The following is a 20,323-nucleotide window of genomic DNA, read 5'->3' on the forward strand; positions in this document are numbered from 1 at the left end:
TCTGCAAATACTAAACTAGATGGAGTTAAATCCGTTGTGTGTATGCGTCCATGCTCAGCACTGTTACTGAGGCCTAGCAAAGGCAGAATAAGACAGCTGCTTACCAGCAAGCCTGAGCGCTTCCTTTTAGGACAGTTTGAAACTGTGAGCACTGACTTTTAGTGCCAGCCTCAAGTGGCCACTAGAGGAACTGCAGCTTCTGTTCAGTCGCGGTGCTAGGCCCTACCAGCTAGCTCACCACTGAAGACCGGTTCAATTCAAAGTTCAACAAACTCCTCGATTAAAGATACGTTTTAAAAAGTAAGGCTTCACAGTCGCAGGCAACCATCTGGCAACCACCAGTAACGAGGGTAAAATATGGAAAAGAGTGTATTCTGCAACTAGTTGGGGAATCGTTGCTGCAAACAAAAGTGCGACACAAACCGGAAACGCAGACCGGCCTTCAAAGTAAGAGTCGTGCCTCACGCTGTGGTGAACTAATTTTAAAAGGTGCAGGTTCAAGTTTGCATGCAAATGTTCTCTAGTCTCGTCACTGCGGCTCGTGAGCGTTTGCAGTCGTCCACAGCCAACCTGTTAGCGACGACGACGATGCCTCATGGTGCAACCTCCAGCAACCACTCACCAACCGGTCCAGTAATGCGCATTTTTACCTAGCAACCAGAGGTTACCAGGGGCGTGCCATGTGGCTCAGGCGTAATTATATTAATTATATTAATTTGTTGTACAAAAATAATCTTGATTTTAGGCCATAATCAAGCGGCCCTAATGATCTGGACTAATAAATACTGTTTTTCGGACACTTGGCAGGGCGCTGATGTTGCCTGTGAAGCTGAAATAAAAGGACTTTGTGTGTGTGTGTGTGTGTGTGCAAACACCAGAGATTATGTGAAAGGCTGGAGCTTTTCCACGCCATCGGCCCTTCTCTGAAGTGGCTGCAGACCATTTCTCCCTCTGTTTTGTTGTAAAGCTGTCAGGATTTCACAATCAGGTGAGTCAGAGCAGAATGCAGCGTCCATATGATGCACGTGCGCCGCTGTTTGCTGCATTCAGACCACATCACACAGACACAGTGAGAACAGGGTGTACCCTTTGAAAAAGGCTGTGTTTTATTGAAATACAGCAGACATCAACAGGTTGTTTTGCTGGCCTGGGCGACAGAAACAGAGCTCGAATGCTTTTCAAACAACGCAAAAAAAAAAATATTCATGGCTCTTATTTTCTTTTAACCCGACGGACCCCAGAGACGCCGCCAGCCCACGAACCCAGCTGAGTCAGGACGAGTTCGCGTTTGGGCCGGGAAGGGAAGCGTCTTTGTGGCGTCGAGGACGAAACAAAAACAAGCTGGTGCTCCAAATCAGTTTGGGTTCAAAGATGCTGGTATGTGAAGTTAAAAATCGAACGCGCCTCGAGTGCTGGAGGATTTGAAAGTGTTCAGGCCTGTTTTTGTGCCCAGGGTTGTTGTTAGATAGTAGCAGTAGTAGAAGAAGCAGAACCTCAGTTATGAAGCAGGGCTGGCCTCAACTCCCCTTAAAAACACAATCAGAGCACCTGGTTTTCCCAAAAGTGATGCTTGGCTTTGTAAAGTCTTTTTTTCTCGGTTGATTACAATTTTTTTGTGCATTTTTTTGCAGGAGCGTTGGAGCACTTATCCCTTCATTTGACTTCTTTTCACACGTGAACCAAGATTTAAAAACACAGCTTGAAAGAATGCAGTGAGTTTGATGAGTTGCATACGCAAAACTTCCAGAAACTGGATCTGATTCAACTTGTCGAACAGCGGAAGGTTTCTCTGAAACTAAAGTACTTTTGCAGAAGTCACGTCTTGATTGTCTCACGTCTTAAAATTCCTTCGCTGAGCTTCTGAAGTGAGCTGAAAAAGCAGTCAAATGAAGAAGATATCAGCTCTCTACAGCCTATTTTCTACTTTTTCATTCTTGGTTCACATGTGACAGCGACTTGAATTTCAAAACTGAGGACAGCTGGAGACTGAGGACGGATAAACACCCTTGAAGTTTGCTCGACAACAGAGTCTGGATCAGAGCGCAGATTTTCTCTGATAGCAGGAATGACGTGCTCAAAGTCCAGAGTCTAGTTCAGAAAATCTAGTTCTGCAACTCTGATGCAATATCAATATTTCAGAGGTGGAAATATATCAAAGAAAACCAGAAGACTGCATTGCTCTTTAACTTTTGTGCTTGAAACCGGTAAACAGAAAACAACAGAGCCATCATCAGAGCGAACTTCAGGGAAGGTAAAGGAGTTCAGCCTCGACGTCGTCCCCCCACCCCGCCAACATCTGAACCTCGCTGCTCTTCAAAACTTGACTGTCGCTGCATAAAAAGCTTTTTTGAGGAAACCAGGCGCTCGCCACGATACAACGGAGCAAGTTTAAACGAAGGAAGGACGGAGCACACCGGTCGCACTGCGCGCCGCTTTGTGTGGTTTGTTCGTCCCCTCGTTGTGACCGGGGCAGTTTTCCCCAAGTTTACGCTCACAGGAAACGACGATTGCAACATTTAATCGCGATTGTCGATTACGTACATTTACAAGCCACCTGGGTGCTGCACACCGCCACTCGTCAGTGTGCGCTAAAAATAAACTAGCATAAATTTGAGACAAACCTCTTTAAGACCGCTAACCTACAAGCCGTCAGTTAGCTTCAAAGGCTTTTTAAGGCTTATTTTAGAGGTGCTTTAATTTTTTATCTGGATTTTTTATGAATCAAACTGCAAAAGTGAACCATGATTGTTGTGCTAGCTGCAGCAAAATTAAAGTTGCTGCTATTAGCAAGCCAGAATGACATCACCAGTATCGCTGATGTAGCCTTCTCTTATTGGCTAAAAATCAACTGGTGGTCCTGATTTCCATTACAAGCGACTCCATCCTGGTACTTTGGTACTCGTAGTGAACTACATTTAGATTTTTAAATTAACAATTGTAATTAGCACAAGTTCGTGATTTAGCTAACAGCTATTTTGATCCTTGGTTTTAGCATCTTACACATTCACATAAAAACGGGACAAGATCGCTCTTCGTCCCTTTGAAGGTAAAAAGTGCAAATTTATGTGGAAAAGTTGGCCAAAAATATTTTAATCAACAAAATAAAAAAGCTTAATAGAGTTGAAAGTAGACTACAGTAGAACTTGTGGCGTGTCAAACGTCACTGAGGCCAAAGGTTTGCTCGAGGCACCGGTCTGGGATAGCGGAAGCGTTTGAGCAAATTTAGTTCCCACACGATCATGTTTAACTTCTGCAGGACCGCCTTTGCTTTGGTGCCAGTGTGCTCGGTTCCCTCCTCTTTCAACATTCAGACAGTAAACCCACTTTCCTCCCCAAAGCAATTACATTCAATCATTCATCAGAAAAATATTCAATTAAAACTATACACTTGCAAAAATAAAACTCTCTTGGAAGCGTGCTAAGGCTGAGCGTCCACCAGGAGGCGCTCTCCGCCGCGCTGCCAGCACTCCTGTTAGGCCCTGCAGCTGTGCGGCGAGAGCTTCAGTGCTGCTGAACGCTACAAGTTTAAAGAACTGCGAAGACTTCGAGCAAACAAAGAAGCATTTTAACCACCTCGGACGAGCGGTCGGAGCTACCGCCAAACCCCCGACAGCTCGACCGGCCGCCCCGCGGACGGAGTTGGAAACCTCCCCCTGCCGTCGTGTCGTTGAGGCCAGCCCTGGTATGCATTTGTAAATACAGTATTTCAGATATATGTAGTCTTATCATCTTTAAATCTGACCAGGACACTACAGCGGCAGAAGCAATACATAAAGAAGCTCATATTTTGTTTTTTACTATTATTCTTTTTTGTAGGAATGGAACTAGTTTCAACTAATCCTACCAAGCCAACATGTAGTAATGTATCGAATAAAAGGCTATTTATCTTTTTTTTGTCTGTTTTTGTTTATTACAGGTGTGTATGATGGTGTGCAGGACGACAAAGAGAGAGAGGGAGAGAAAAACGAAGGGAAACGGTGAAAAATGAAAGAAAGCGAGGAGAGACGAGAGAGACGGCGAAAAGGAGGAGGGATAGAAACAGAGAGAAAGATCAAAGTATGATTCAGGCAGCGTGAGTCTTGATTGCAGGTTTTTACTGTCGAGTTTGTAAGTTGCGTGATCGTTACCGTTGAATCCTTCTGCGTTTGCCACCGTTTCAAGTCTCTCGACTGTTTTTTTTGTTTTTATACTCAGTTTGTTCCTTATCGGGTTTGAAAACAAAGATCCACGACAGTCACTTGGTCATACAAGCATGTTCGTCGGAACGAGAAGTGCAGATTGGCTTAAGTTTCTTTTTGTTTTTTTCCTTTGCTTTTCTTCAAAAAAAGGGTTCCAGACAGTGGCTACAATAATAATAATATAATAATATAATAATAATAGCACTTGACTTCACTTCAGCACAGTAAAAAAAAGGAAAAAGGTCCAAAGGTGCTTTTTTTTTCTCCGTTTTGTTTTTTAAATCTGATTTGATGTGAAGCGAAGTCCCCCCTCTTCCTCCCTCCTCTCCCTCCCACCTCTCCTCTCCTCTCAGCGGGGAAGTGGCGGGCGGAAGTCCAGTGCCGGTGAGATGAACAAATGACTGAAGTATTGCCAACTGGTCCGTCTTTTTTTTTTCTTCTTTTCCTTGTTTTTCCTTTTTTTGTAGTGGTTCCACTCCGGTTCAGTACAAAACGAGGAGAGAGAGATGGGAAAGAGCAAAAAACCCCACCAAGAACAAAAAAAGGAAAAGTGTTCACGCACACACTGCTGGCACTAGATTTTTTTTTTAAAAGTCCAACAAAAATAAACCAAAAAAAAAAGCCGAGAGAGGTTTTTTTTTTTTAAAGGAAAAAGAAAACCAGGAGGATTTTGGGGGGACGAGTTGCTCCCATTTTACAAAATGTAACAAAATTTTTCCCGCAAAATTTTACAAATCTGTAGCAATACAGGAAAAACAAACAAACAAACAAACAAACATATATATCCTATTTACAACGACACGAAGAAGAACCCTTATGTTATGTGTAGTGAGAATGCAGCAGATCCCAGCTTTGGCACTCGGCGTTTTTGTTCGTTTTTTTTCTTGTTTGTTTGTTTGTTTTAAATCCACCCTGTCGGTCTGTACTGCTGCTGCAGGCACACATTCAGTGCTCCGGTTCGTCTCCACGGCAACACGGGTCACACACAACACCGCCTCGGCCACGTCCGTCAGTCCCGCCTTTAACTCTGTAAAATACGGCGTTTGTGACGCTACAGATGGCCCCGCCCCTCCCTGAGCCTGGTTCTGCTGGAGGTTTCTTCCTGTTAAAAGGAAGTTTTTCCTTCCCGCTGTTGCCAGAGTGCTGCTCACAGGGGTCGTCTGATTGTTGGGGTTCTCTGTAGTATTGTAGGTCTTTACTTTGCAAGGGGACGGTTGGTGCTATATGAATAACACTGAACAGCTTTTTCTACCCTTGGGTCTGTGTGATGTCATAGAAAGGAGACAATCCTGCCCACCTTACTAATTTCCCGCTATAAGGAGCAGCCAATCAGGAGAACTTTCCCTTAAAGGGGAGGAGCTGTAGAGTCCAACAATGAAAACTAAAGTCTTTATAGTTTGTAACAGAGGTGATTCCCCTAAAGCCGTGAGGAAGTGAAGTAACAGGCCATTTGATTGGATAAAAAAAGTTCCTCAAGGTTAAACTCAGGAACATATTTCAGAGGTGTTGTTAATGAAAACGTGAAATGAGAAGGATCCACTGAAGTCTAACAGTTATAAATTTAACATGTATGTTGGAGCTCGATTAACAGAAATGTTTTCTTTTAATTTCTAACATTGGATAAAAAAATTTCCTCGGCACTCAGACTGAGTCACGCAGCGTTCCTTTAGCCGGCGAATCGTTTCTCACGCACCAACCAATCTGAGGAAAATTGAAAACATGAATAAACTCGTCCGCTTGCGCGTGAACAAAGCCTCGTGCGCCGTCACGCCGACCAAAGCAGCTTTTAATACGGTGCTGCTGACAACTCCACACTCCAGTGGAAAAACAACAAAAGGAAGTAAATATAGAAAGTTTCTGTGGCGCTGAAGGACTCGCTCGTCTCACAATGCAGCGCTGAGCCAACGTAAAGGCTGAAAACTGGCAGTTAAAGGCTCCAGCTGCAGCTCGGCAATTCAATAAATACGTTTAACAATCATTTAAAAGAAGAGAAAACACTCTGAATAAAACATTCTGGTGACTTCCTCCGACTTAGGTGGAAAAATAAAGAGTTGCATAATGATGCAGGCGGACGGCTGTGACAAGGACGAAGAACGACTGGAATAAATCCTGATATGCTGCACGAGCGAAATACTAATTGTTCGTTTAATTCACCCAAAGCGTGCGCTGAGGAATTAATAAACGAATCCTACTGAGGTTTGGTTTGAAGGGACACGAGTTGTTTTTTTCAGGCATGTTTGTAGTTGCGGTTCACTTAAACTTGCTTTGTTTTCCAGCTCGTTTGTGGATTTATTCTCGGGGGGAGTGGAAGTGATCCACTTCACTTCTTTGAGGGAATGTTTGAATTTTGTCCCCCTGAAGACAAAACACATTTAAAGGGTCCGACTCTGTTTACGGCACTCTGCAGGACGCCTGTGCGACGGTGTTGTGTTATAATACTACTGTAAAACTGAAAGCAGCAGTTTGAAATCCACTGTAAAGGTGGGGGTGTGGGGTGGGGGGGTTTCAATTATCTTCACAGATCGTGACCCTGAATTTCTCCTCGCGCTCTTCAGATTTCAATTTGGGTGCAGCCCACAGCAAAGCGCAGCAGCGGCTCTGTCGTGTTCAAACTCGTGCTTTTGTGTGCGAGCGTCACATCTACACCGCGGTCGCTCCAGGTCGCTGACGGCGTGACGGAGGAGGATGTTGTGCGTGAGCCGGGATGTGACAATCAAGAGATTAAAAACAAAAACCAAAAAAATCTGAAAACACAAGAACAGGGAAAAAAAAATTAGATAATCGAGAAACTCTTCTTTTGTTGCTCCATTCTTCATGTTTTCTCCTCTTCTGTTTCCAGCAGCAGCGGCGGTGGCGGAGGCGATGGAGGCGAATCTTATTCACACCTGAAATGGACAGAGGAGAGGAGGGGGGAGGAGGGTAAAAAACACATTAAAATCTGTCAAATGTTCGGCGGCACAAATGTCAGTGTCACAAGAACTCGGATGATTCTCGGCAAAAAATGAAAACAAAGCCAAACAAAAAGAGGCAGAGAGCAGCGAGCGCGGGGGATTAAAAAGCAGTCGTTGATCCCGAGTCGGCGTTCCAGGCCGCCCGGTGCCGCCGGGAACTGGGACACGCTGTGAGAGAACAGCGGCAGACCTGAGCGGCCGCGGCGCGCTCGCTTAATCTGTGTAAGAGGAAAACTGTGCCGAAGATTAAACGAGGCCGGCGGTCGCTGTGATTACAAACACAGTTTTGTATCGTGGGACAGAGAGCGGCTCGTCAGCAGCAGGTGACCTGTGGCTAAACTCCCGCCGTCAGGCGGAGCCAGCTGCTGCTCGTCAAACAGTATCGAGTAACTGATCGTCAGCAGGTCTGAGCTGCTCTGTGCAAACGGTTTCAGTCTGCAGGACATTCAGGTGTCGCAGTTTTCACCTGGGTGGACATCCCAGCAAATTCACCCTGCGGTCACTCTACGGGCCTCGGTTAGCAGCTTAAAGGTTAAAGTTCATGAACTTACAGATATGAAAGGACTGAGTAGCTGTGGCTCGTTGCCAGGAGAAAGCCTCTTCACCAGCTGTCAGCACTGATCAGCTGATGATTTGAGCACCTCACAGTCACCGAGTGGACCGTGAGGTGCTCTCCAAAGTCCTCTAGAGTCAAACCCACAGATAAAGCCTGGGCTGACCTGGATCACACAAAAGGTGCTGCAAAGTGCAGCCTGACCGAGAGGCTGGACCTTCACGGAGCTGTGCAAACACGAAACCTCAATAACCTGAAGCAACGCTGTGAAGAAGAGTCCCCGCCGTGCTGTGAGAGACTGAGCCACCGCTTCAGGTCGAGCTACGAGCTGCTGCATCACAGGACCGTACGCAACCAGAGTTCCCACAGTGTCTGATCAGTGTGCTCGCTGTGTTTGTGGAGACTTTAAATAAAGACTGAAAGAACGCGAACATCACTGCGGCTTCCGTTTAAGCTCCTCTGAGCTCGACACAGATTCATCCATCAGGTCTCGAGTCAAAGAGGACAAACTGCTGAATGTCTTCTTCAGCTGCAAACAGCTGCTCAATCAGCTGTTTAATCACAACACCAGCTGACAAGCCACAACAAAACTGTATTACCCTCACATACGCAAACAGCGTGTTACTGAGTCAGGCCCAGAGTCAGGGCCCTCTGAGCTTCACCTAAAAGTTCCTTAAAAAGACACAAACTGACTACAAAAAGATGAAAAACAACCACAAAACACAGGTTAGAGCAGGCTCACAGATGCAGCGACAAAGAGAAAACAAACAACTGCAAAGACACAAAAAAGAGTCAGGCGCTAAGACGAGTACTGCACAGCTGCTACAGAGACACAAGAAACAGCTACAAAGAAACAAACGCGACACAAACGAGACAAAAACATCTGCAGAGACAGACGCTCCACATGTTCTGCACAGAGAACATAACTGAGTGCAGGTTGAACCAGGTTGAACTGTGACTCGAACTCGTCTCCTGTTGCTGGTTGAAGCCGAGGAGCTTTGTTGAGTCCAGGGACAGAAGAAATGACTACAGTGAATTTTACACCCATGACTGTTGAATAAAGACGCGTGTCTGTTTTAATAACTAGCTTGAGAAATAATTGGTGAGTGTCAGTGGTTTAGCTGTAGGAAGCTGCCTCTTTCAAAGACCGCTCAGAACCTTCAGCAGGAAAACGACAGCCTGATGTTCCTCTGAGCGCTCACAGATCCCCAACGTTCAGTGAAACTGGGGAAACTTATCCGCGTGTTCGCGTGTTGCTGCCAGTCCAGAAAACTGCTTTTGTTCAGCACGTCCCTGCAAACACCGCAGCTTACACCGTCTCTAGTGAGCGTCTTCTCCAGATGGAAGATGGCCGTGTTTTGTTAGACACCTGGTATGTTATTAAGCCAGGTAATACCAAGGAGGAGATTGCCTTCTCACAAAACTCTGTGGATGTCATAGCGAAGTCTGAACCCTGAGCTGGTGTTTGAGGCTCGTACTGTTAAACCCACAATGGTGGCAGAAATCACAGTGAAGGTCAGAATCCCCGACAAACACGCTCCTGGTCCGGCTCCTCACCGGACGCTCTGCCGTCAGGCTGACAAACCGCGGACGTGTTAACGCTGGAGACTAAAACTCATCGATCCCGCCCACCACCTGTTTGACCTGCTGCCCTCTGGACTCCGCCTCAGGTCAATCAGGTCTCACTCCCACAGACTCACAAACAGCTTCTTCCCCTCAGACTGGAAGCTAGCACAGACCCCACCCACACTCGCACTCACTCTTAGCCATGGTCCTGAGTCAGCCTCATCCTTCAGGCCAATCACAGCCTGCAAACGCCACGTCTGACCCGAGCTCCCGTCAGCCTCACAGCAGACACACCTGTGGAATCGCCTTTAACACCCTGCGTCGCCTCGCTCTCAAACTGAGGCTTCGATGCCGCCCGGCGGGGTGACGACAGAGCCCCATCAGCCCGTTACAGGTGACGGGTAAAACTGATTATCCTATTCAAATGGACCAATCAGATGGGACCACAATAGAAAATAACACAGATGTGGTGCAGCATCAGGAGCGCTGTGTAATTAGGAAACTTCAAATCAAGAAATTTTAACTGGAAAAGAAAAAAAACCCTTTTTTTATTAAAAATGACAAAATGGAAATAAATGAATGTTCTTTAAGATTAAGGCGACCCGGGAGTGACTGTGATCGTCTCGCCGCTCGGTGTTTCGCATCATGATGATGACAGCGAGGGAGCAGCTCTGCAGCATGTCAGCAATTAAGGCTTCATCTATAAGGTACGACTGTTGATAAGTTATTACAGGACGCCGCGCTCCACTGATTAAATGAAGCCCGGAGCTGCTGTGATTAGTGAGACAGGACAATGGATGGTGGGCGCGCACACACTCCTGCGCACACACACACACACACACACACACACACACACACACACACACACACACACACACACACACACACACACACACACACACACACACACACACACACACACACACACACACACACACACACACGAGCCGGGGACATCAATTAACGCTGCTGCAGAAATTTGTTTTTGTTCCGTCGGTCGTTACGACTCCCTAATATAATCTGGTTGATGCCATCACTCTTTAAGCTCTCTTTATTAGTATCATCCTGCTGATGTGACCTTTGACCCCTAACCTCATGTGTAAAATGGAAAAGGAGGGAGCGCGAGAGCGAAAGCAGCTTTAAACGAGCCGATGTTTGGAGCCCTCGCTCCTCTCCATGTTTGAGACCTGTGAACGCGCCTCGCTTCATTTCATCCTCCCATTCTTCATTTTCTCAGCAGGCATTTGTCCCTTTCATCCCCCGTTTACCTTGGCCTCCTGTCCAACAGACCGGCCTTACGGTTACAGCAGAATGAGAAAGGGAACATATGTTTAATTTCTAGTATGTTTTGCTTAACGCCTGAATGACTTTTTTATTTTGACGAGCGGCGGCTTTGATTAAGCCGAACGATCGCTCTCAGACCAGCACCGGGGGAAAACGGTCGAGTTTATTTCTGCTGCAGTTTCTCCTCTCAAGGTCTCAAATTTGGATTTTATTGACTGGTGTGTGTTAAATTGTGCTTTTCTGTCTGTATTTCTGCTTTTAGATTAATTACAGAATGCAATTTTTTCCTTGTTGCTGTGATATCGACCGTTTTTCACTGGCTGTGATTTGTGGTCTGTTGTCAGAGTATAAACATGCTTCTAATAGTTTATTCAGAGCAGCACCAAATCAATATTTTCATCTGAACAAAGGATTAAATGACTGTGTTTAATCCGAAAGCTGTCATTCGGAGTGGTTTAGCAGCCCACTCTTGTTTTCTATTAACTCTGGAGAGCAGTTTAGTGTCTTTCAGCCTGAAGTTTTGGTTTTCCGTCCACACGCTGAGCTGTTTTTATGTTACTCACGTTACGGCCTGCTCGGCATCAAAGAGGTAAAAATTAGACACAAGCTGGTGGAGAAAAACCAACCAGCAGTGAAAAGGTGGAGAAACTCCCTCCAGGAGTTTGTGGAGAACCCAGAGTCCCGAGTGTCTGACTATAGAGCTTCTACATATGATGTCATCGTTTGTCGTTGTTTAGGTTTGGCCCACGCTCTCTGATGGAAAAGGGTGGAGTGCCCACTCTGGGTGGAGGGGAGTGGAGCAGGCGACTGGCAGACTGATGGAGGCTGTGGTGAAGGTGAAGCTGTCTTTGCTGGTTGAGCTGCCCTCGCACATGGCCACGAGCTCTGGGTCCTGACCACAGGAGTGAGAACGAGGAGGGAAGCGGCCAAAACGAGCTTCACCTGAAGGGAGGCTGGGCTCAGAGCGGAGCCGCCACTCCTCCACGTGGAGGCGAGCCAGTGGAGGCGAGGATGCCTCATGGATGTCTCCCAGGGGAGGAGGTTCAAGCGTGTCCAACCTGGAGGAGACTCCGGACACGCTGGGGAGATGATATCTCGCGGCTGGCTTTGAAGAGGGAGGTGTGTCTGTGCTTAGACACCAGCGGGTACGAAAACAGATGGATGTGATGGATGGGGGTGGGGGTGAGGGGAGCAGTGTTATGGTTAGCTACGGCCCTGAGAACGGGGGAGGGGGGGTGTTGCCCTCTCTTTAACGTGGCCTCGGCAATGAAGCTGTTACAGTCGGTGCACGCCGATCGACTCCTGTTGGAGGTTTAATGAGAAAATTCAGTTTCCTGTTGCCATGTTTTAGTCGGCGCCGCATATTTCCCAGAGTTCGAGTGTGACTTCTATCTGGAGCAGGTTTTCCATCAGCTGCGTTTGGTGGATTCCAGCGTTCACCTGCCACGCTCACTCGTCGGAGCGCCAAACTGATTTGGAGAGCAGAACTCGGCCTCCAGCAATAACTGGCGCCAGAGCCGAGCGTCTGGCAGAGCGGGCGAGTCTGCGGCCGCCGCCACAAAGTGCCAGGGTTTAGATAGCTGCTCGTGTTAATTTATCATCCCGCGCAGGGTCCAAATCACCAACCCCCCTACCCCCACCCCCCAGCGCCGCTGATGAAGCCACACTCTTCCTGTTTCACTGTTCTGCAGCGGCTGCTGGTGAATGAACTGAGGGAAAAGGACAGTTTGATTTGGGTTTTATCATGTTGGACATCTCATTTCTGTAACCGGCGACCTGTTCTGATGTGAGGGTTGGAGCAGAGGGGTGGAGAGTAGAGATGGCACGATACCACTTTTTTATGTCCGATACCGATACCGATATCATAAATTTGGATATCTGCCGATACCGATATGAATCCGATATAGTGTTTTTTAATCAACAAAACTGTTTTTTTAAATATCTTGCTGCATTTTGTATAAGTTCATACTCAAGTTTAAAACAACAACTACACTAAAGCTATTCTGTTATACCTGTATGCAAAAAAAATGTTTCATAGTTCAGCAATACTGATCAATCTAATAAACTTAAACCTACACCATCCTCCCTATTCTGGTATTTTAAAGAGTACTTAGCGTAAATATTAAGCAACCTAACTAATAGGGTTCCAACTCCCAGCAACAACAAAAATAAATAAATAAAAAATAGGGAACCACCCCTCACGCTCCACCTCATGATGCTTAATCGACGTAATCAACCTTAATTTGATGCAGTGTGAAAAAAAATGCACAGAAATCAATTATTTTTCAAGAAATATTAAATAGATTCAACATCTTTCTTCAACAAAATTGCAGACTGCACAGATGGTACCTTCCCAAAGGAAAAAGTACTATAGCTTACTAGGGTATATATATTAGACTTAATAGTTACTATATACAGTAATTGACTTCTATTCATTTTACATCAAATTAAAACTTTGGGTGTCAGATAATTATTTATTAAAAGCTCGACATTTTAAATGAGAATAAGAAAGAAAAGTATGTCTTTGTGCCCCTTTTCCCTGTTCATGCCCTATCGGCCCCCCTGGCTAAACTTTGCTAGATCCGCCCCTGCACAGTTACCAGCGTCAGCTACGTAGAAAAAGATCCTGGAGTAGAAAGTAATATTAAATACATTCTAACAACAGCTGATCAAGCTTAAACGTGCTGCTGTTGTTCAGCCGCTGGTTTCCTCTGTCTGGTGCAAAGTGGACCAAAAACAAACGAGAGACACAGACTCGCGACAGAAAAGCCGATCAGCTGATCATTAAGCAGTTTCATGATTGAAGTAGCAGCAAGAAGAGGCAGTCGCTTGTTAAGCTTAACGCAGGAATGCTTTACAAACATTCAGAGATGGACTTACACACTTGCTTTACTTCTCTCGGGGATAACTTTGTCGGAGATGAAATGCCGGGTTGCTAGCGAAGCTCCACATGCTATCCAGACCACCGACAGGTCCGGCATGCCACAGCCGCTCTATCACGTGATGCATACTGCTCCGACGTGCTAACGTTCTGAGGTGAGTTACAGCGTGTTGCAAGTTTTGTGAGGTGCTTTCGTGATATTTAATGGATCGGATTACATTTTTTATTTTTCTCCGATATCCGATCCAGTAATTTAGGTCAGTATCGGACCGATACCGATACGTAATATCGGATCGGTCCATCTCTAGTGGAGAGAGCAGCTGCAGCAGACTGATGGAGCAAACATCTCCAGCAAACACCTCCAGCAAACACATGCGAGCAGAATCTGTGTCGAGTTTTCAGGTAACCAATCAGAGTGCACCTCGACTCCTGGCGAAGTCTGAACCCTGAGCTGATGTAAACGTCATGTCTGTACAGAAGACCCGCTGTAACCGTATGATGTTGGTGGAAAGATGAAAATATTACTGTAGTTAATGTTTTTCTGAGTTATTTGTTTTTTATGTGGTTTTTCATCTTCTTTGACTGCTTTAGTCTCTTCATCATCAACTTCTTTTGGTCTTCTTCTTCTTTGCTTCTTCATTACATCCAGACTTTGAGTAACATGAATGTTATGAAGTTTATACTTTGGAACAGAAGCTTTTAACAGAATGCTGAAGTGTGTGAAAAGCCTTATAACTTCTTCCATCTGAATTTCGGTCACTGGGTCTGAATCATGAAGCCAATAGGCTTTGAACCTGCTTTACTTGTATAGCACGACTTAACCGGCTCAGATCTGTGACCTCAGCAAACACTTTCCGATGAGTTTGCAGTCTCAGTTTCTAGTTTCAAGTCTGTTTGCAGTCAGAAGAAGACTAAAGAGAGGTAGGTGTTAGTGTGTGATTGATAAGTCCATTGGGCCCCTTCATTTGTCGTGGTGGATTCCAGAACATCGAGATGGTAAGACCCAAAGCACTCCACGCTCTGCTGCAGGGTTTTGTGCTAATTAGCACGCTAAACCCATGCATTTTAACCTCTGAGCATGTTAGCATGCCGTTAGCCTGCAAACTCTATAGTAACCATGTGCAGAGAAACTGACTCGTCTTGAGATGCAGTGATAGTGACAGAAGCCTAAAGGTTGATGGTAGCGCTATAACTTCAACTGTGACTGTTTCCAAGCCAAACACCAGAGACCAAACTCACTCCACTGTCTACGGTGCGTGAAGCATCATCTTCTTTAGAAATGTTTAATAATTAATAAGCGAACACGCCGCCTCATATTTGTTACCCAAACACCAGGCAGTGCCCGTGCCTCAGCGCCACATCGTCGGGCACCGACCACAAAGTCGAGCAGGAAGCGTGACGTTTAAGCGTTTGTCAGAACTTCCTGTCTGACGCAGTAGAGGTCAGCAGGTTTTCCTCTGTCACGGTTTATTTTATTGTGTTTTCACCGGAATCCGTCTTTATTAGTGCTGAGCAGAGCGCTGCGACCCGTTTCTCATTTATCTGAGACCAGAGTTTCAGTTTCTGGGCGTCTGATTCAAATACAGCATAAAGCAGAGAGTACGCTGCGTTTCTGAAAGGAAGAATAAGTTTTTACGCTGCTCTGGATCTTTGTGGCTTCTGTAGCGCAGTTGGTCTTCAAAGCTGTGGTGTAATTTATCCCCGGCGCCTCACGTGAACAGTGTTCCTCTGTTATTTTTATGTGGGAAGGAACTACTTTTTCAGATGTCGTATTATTATGTGCACGAGTCACTTTACCTCAGCTTTTTCCCCCTGTGGGATAAATAACGCCTTTTTTTGGACTGAAGCGAGGCAGGTAAAAGGAGCAGAAACCTTTTTCAAATTTCACTGACAGCATTTTATTTCCCACTCCCACACTTATTGTTGGTTTTTTAAAATGCTGCATATTGATTATTGATTCCAGCTGTCAGGAGCTGATTTTGAAGGCACCCGAAAGTGGCGACAGTCTTTCAAAAGTGACACCGTAAGAAGTGGAGTGTCTGCCTCGTTTACAGCCGTTTGTCTTGAGGAAATCATTTGAACCGATTCTATTTTGATAAGCAGAAAGCCGTGTAGAAACATTAAGACTTTCAATCTTCTGTCAGAACAGACAGAGGAGGGAACAACCGGCTCACTCTGTCATCACACTTTGCCCCAGGCGGAGCCTTTTATCTATCAAACTTTACCGCACCGGGGGGTCTGTTGCTATTTTTGGGCCTCCAATAATGTTTTTTTCCCTAAATTTTCCTGAAGTTGGTGTTTGTTGCTGAGCGGTTGTAGCCAAAACTCACACAGCTACACACACAGACGGTGATTGGCTCGAGTGGGTTTGTTTGTAGCCTGGGATCGAGGTGTTGGCTTCAACACTGACAGGCTGGGAGAGGAGGGGAGGGGGGACACGGGGGACCAATGAGGGCCTCGCTGAGTTAAATCAGTTCAGTCTGTAGGTGGTAAAACCTGCAGCCACACATTCAATTCACTTCAATCCATCCATCCATTTTCCTCGCCGCGCGGCCAGCTCCGGTCACCGCGAGGCTGGAGCCAATCCCAGCAGGACACCGAGAGGCGAGGACAGTTTATTCAAATGTGCCAGTTCACAACAATAAACACCTCAAGGGGATTTAAATGGTAAAATAAAGGCGTTATAATATTTATTTATTTATTTTTCCAATGTGAAAAAAATGTGATGGTGCCCTTTGAGTAGCATTTGGTGATGGTGGGGAGGAAGAACTCCCCTTAACAGGAACAAAGACTGAGATGTAAGAGTGAGAGGTGGAACAGATAAGACTCAATGATGTTTCAAAATAAAACAGGAAGTGAGTAGATGCAGGTGAGGGAATAAAGCTCAATAGTGTTTCAAAATAAAACAGGAAGTGAGTAGATGCAGGTGAGGGAATAAAGCTCAATAGTGTTTCAAAATAAAACAGGAAGTGAGTAGATGCAGGTGAAGGAATAAAGCTCAATAGTGTTTCAAAATAAAACAGGAAGTGAGTAGATGCAGGTGAGGGGATAAAGCTCAATAGTGTTTCAAAATAAAACAGGAAGCGAGTAGATGCAGGTGAGGGAATAAAGCTCAATAGTGTTTCAAAATAAAACAGGAAGTGACTAAACAGAGACCCAGAATGACTGTGCTAAGACTAAAGCAAATCTGGCCTCTGATTGTAAAACTTTGATCCAGATGAATTTAAGGTCTCCGTCGAGTTTCATGTAATGAGGTCGACTCTGTAGATTAGAGTGAAGCAGCAGACAGCCTCGGCCAAAAAGCTGAACGTGAGACCTGAAGTGTGTTTTAAAGACAGCCGCAGGAAGGCTTCAGCGAGCACAAACAACAGAAACACACAAGACACAAAAAAAGCACATGTTTTGTAGCTATTTGCGAGGGATGTTCGTGTCCGTGCGGGTTTGTTTGTTGTGGTGGAGATCCTGCCGCTGGACTGCACTGACCTCGAGGCAGCAGCGACGTACAGGGAAAAACATGAAGAAGAAAACTGCCGGAGAGCAAAGACGCAAACATTGCAGAAGTGGAAAAACATTCCACGTTTGTCAATGAAAGTTTGGTTTCTGGAGAAATTCCACCTTTTACACTCACACAGGAGGTAATTTGTGCTTCTCTCACTATAGAAGAATGGCCAAAATCAGAGATGCACCACTGAAAGATGTGATTCATGCTTCATTTAATTGCTTGAAAGGAGGTCATTTGTCATTTCTGGCATTTTCTAAAATAAGTGATTAATCATTTAACTAAGAAATAGCACTTTTATTGCCAGTGAATGCAATTCAGTTACAGGTTTAATTAAAAAACGCTGCCCTTATAACACGCGCTAAATACTTTCTGCCGTGAATGCACCGTTCAGCGGCCGTCTGCTGTCGCTGAACTCAAACATTTCAGAAATGACTCGGGAGCATTTCAGCAGCATCCTCTGATCGGCGAGCAGGAGCACAAATAAAACACGAAGCATCGATGAAACGAACCTCACAGGCTCAGCGAGGCCCGCGGATCCAAGGACAGCTGCTGACACCGAAACACGCCGAAACTCAAACTCACCGTTTATCCGGTCAGCCTCCCAGACGCGTCCTCCGCCATCTTCTTCTCTCTGTCCACGAGCAGCTCCCGCCCTCGCCTCGAGTCCTCCAGCCAGGTCCCGAACACCTCCCGCACTCCTCCGAGGACGCCCCCGTTCTGTCCCCCGTTCTTCAGCTCCGCCACGCTCTGCTGCCTCAGTCTGTCGGACCGAGAGCGTCACGTTAGATGGAACACATAGCAGGAAATACATTTTAACATTTTAAACAGCGAGAGAGTCGACTGATGTGGGATCACGGACGCTTTAGGAGTTTAACGAGTGCCCACAGAGCTCTGCTGGGGACGCTTTGGTGCAGCCAGCAGTTAAAACCTGTGTTCAGTGTTACTCTTAGTTATCATCTGCACTTCACATCTGAGAAAAACCAACGCAGACATTTTTCAGAATAATTTTCTCTGTAGCCCTGAGGCCAGGGCTCCTGTCGCTGTTTTCACCCGTCTCGTTAGAGTCACGTAGTGACGACCAGTCCTATAATGATGCTGTCTGTTCAAGATAAATAAAACAATAAAAAAAGATTAAAAAATAATTAACGGTGAGGTAAAAATGTGAAATTAATGGGAGGGGAAGCATAAATGCCGTCCTGGGCCTAAGATTGTTGAAGGTTTAGATTTTCTCGTCATTAAAAACAGCCTGAAGCTGTTAAAGGAAACTAAGTGTTTTAGTTCCAGTGTCTCAGTGACGAGCAGCCACACGTGAAGCAAACATGAAAGAAAGGTGAAAGTGCGAGCAGCCCACACAAAGAAACTGGACTAAAAATCAGTCGTTTGTCCTTCAGCACCAACAAGAACTGTCAATCAGGTTTTTTGAGATGCCACTGAGGTGATTGTGCACAATCGTATTTAACGCGAGTGGGTCATAAGTGGAGCGTTTTTAATTATAACGAGGAGAAACTAATCACCGCAATAATTTAAAACTGAAGGAGGAAATTCTGTGGAAACAGAGCGAACCCACACATGACGAGCCTCTGTCACAGCCACGGAAACACTGAGACGAGCTGCGCGTTCGTGCTTTAAATCAGGCTTTACATCGGCAAATAAAAGAACGCGATTAACCCCGAACTCCCATCTGAGCGCCGCTGACAGTTTCCTTTATCGCTCTGCATTGTTCGGCTGTACGTCGCACGTCACGCTTTGTTGCAGAGTTTATGAAATAAACAGCAGCCAGAAGGATTCGAGTGTGCTGTCAGTGCAGGTTCACGCCGTGGTGTTTTCAAAGGCTGAGCCAGAAACCCGGAGCAGGCTCACGGGAAGAATAAAAGGCTTGCCCAAATTATAGTGGAGATATTGGTTTCCAACGTAATGGCTGTGTTATTTGGCCAAACATGTCCCAAGCTCCTTGAAGGAGAGGCAGACTAAATAGAGTCATGTAGATTTGTAGGTTAATGTCCTGAAAACAATGTTAATGTGGCAACTAGAAAACAGCAGCACAAGCCCGTCGAGGGGAAGCGCAAATTTACTTTGGCTGCACAGGTCACCACAAAAGGTGCCAGTGGGTAGAAAACGGTGCTGAAAGTACCAGGGGTGCAGTTCGGTAAACACTGACTGCACGAATTATCGAGGAGAAGCGAAGGAGCGAGGTGGAATTTGGTGACTGGGATATAGGAATAAGATTGACTCGACTCTTTATGAAAAATTATTTTCATTTCCATCATTTCATCTACATAATAAAGGAGGTGGTCACACCGAGAAACGGGGGAATTATAGAGGGCTGTCAGCAGCTGTCAGTGTAGGACTACGTATCCGTGATTTCAGGGCTTAATTTGCTGTTTCTCTGCCAATTGTGGCAAATTATTCAGTCACTTTACATATACTTACGCAGCATTGTAAGAGTCCTTCACTACACGACCTGCTTTTAAAAACATTTCAGTAAAAAAGCAAAAGCAGAAAAACTTCCACATTATATCTTCATCCTGTTCTCACCGAATCAAAGCGCTTCTCAAATGTAAGACTGAAACCTTAAATCACATCTCTGATCGACACACCGGGCTGAGACTGAGCGTCTCCTTCTTTGTGTTTTCACAGACTCGTATTGATGTCTTGATTAACTTGTTGATGCTGAATCATGATAGCCATCACTCCGCTTTAAAACCTTTAAAACCTTCTTGTAGATCAAACGAGGGCAGATAAATGGAGAACGACATGCAGCTTAAATTCCATTAACAGTTTAGTTTTCTTTATTCTGATTGTTTGCTTTATGTAAAAATGTAATCGTAAACATTTCACAGTAATTTTATCTGCCTGCATGACTGGTTAAACAAAGGGTTTCAACATTCATTACACAGGCCTGCAGGCCGGTCTGTAGGGAAGCCACCAACTGGTAAATGTTTACAGACAAGTCTGTGGCTTCCATGCAAATTACAGACAACTGCAGCAACCTGTTAGAGACCAAAACAATTCTAAGGAGGTTTTCAGTGCAGCACTGTGGACCTCTTTGTGACCAATTTGATGCTAGCATATTCCATCAAAGCCTCGCGAATGCTTGCAAAATACACACCTTTCCACTTACGACCAGTGGCTACCAGTGGATTGAAACGTACTATCCGGCAAAACGTGAACCGAAAGTCTTCAAGGGGAAATAAACCATGGACTCTTAGCTGGTAAAGTTTCAACTTTCAAAATTAGTGGTACTTAGACGATACCTCATAAGGTTGACATCCACAGCAAATGAAAATGCTTTTCATAAAAAAATCCTTCCAAAATTTTTAACTTAGGTTTCTGAAAATTTGCCTATTCAGCATGAGGTTAAAATAAAACCCTACCCTAACCATGGATGGGTCTGAATGAAAGGGTGAC

General features: G+C 45.4%; 1 protein-coding gene across 5 annotated transcripts in view; it reads right to left on the reverse strand.

Moving 5' to 3' along the window:
• Nucleotides 1-5,306: 5,306 nt before the first annotated feature.
• The window catches only part of LOC113014752 (zinc fingers and homeoboxes protein 2-like), a 124,377-nt gene continuing 109,360 nt past the window's right edge, over nt 5,307-20,323 (reverse strand). For all 5 annotated transcript variants that reach the window (XM_026156473.1, XM_026156474.1, XM_026156476.1 and 2 more), the window contains 2 exons: nt 17,498-17,675; nt 5,307-7,063 (listed from right to left, as the gene is read on the reverse strand). In XM_026156473.1, the coding sequence (XP_026012258.1) occupies nt 17,501-17,675 (175 nt within the window). In that variant the 3' untranslated portion in view covers nt 5,307-7,063; nt 17,498-17,500. The remainder of the gene's footprint in view (nt 7,064-17,497; nt 17,676-20,323) is intronic.

This window comes from Astatotilapia calliptera, chromosome 22 (assembly GCF_900246225.1).
Source record: "Astatotilapia calliptera chromosome 22, fAstCal1.2, whole genome shotgun sequence".
Taxonomy (NCBI): Eukaryota; Metazoa; Chordata; class Actinopteri; order Cichliformes; family Cichlidae; genus Astatotilapia; species Astatotilapia calliptera.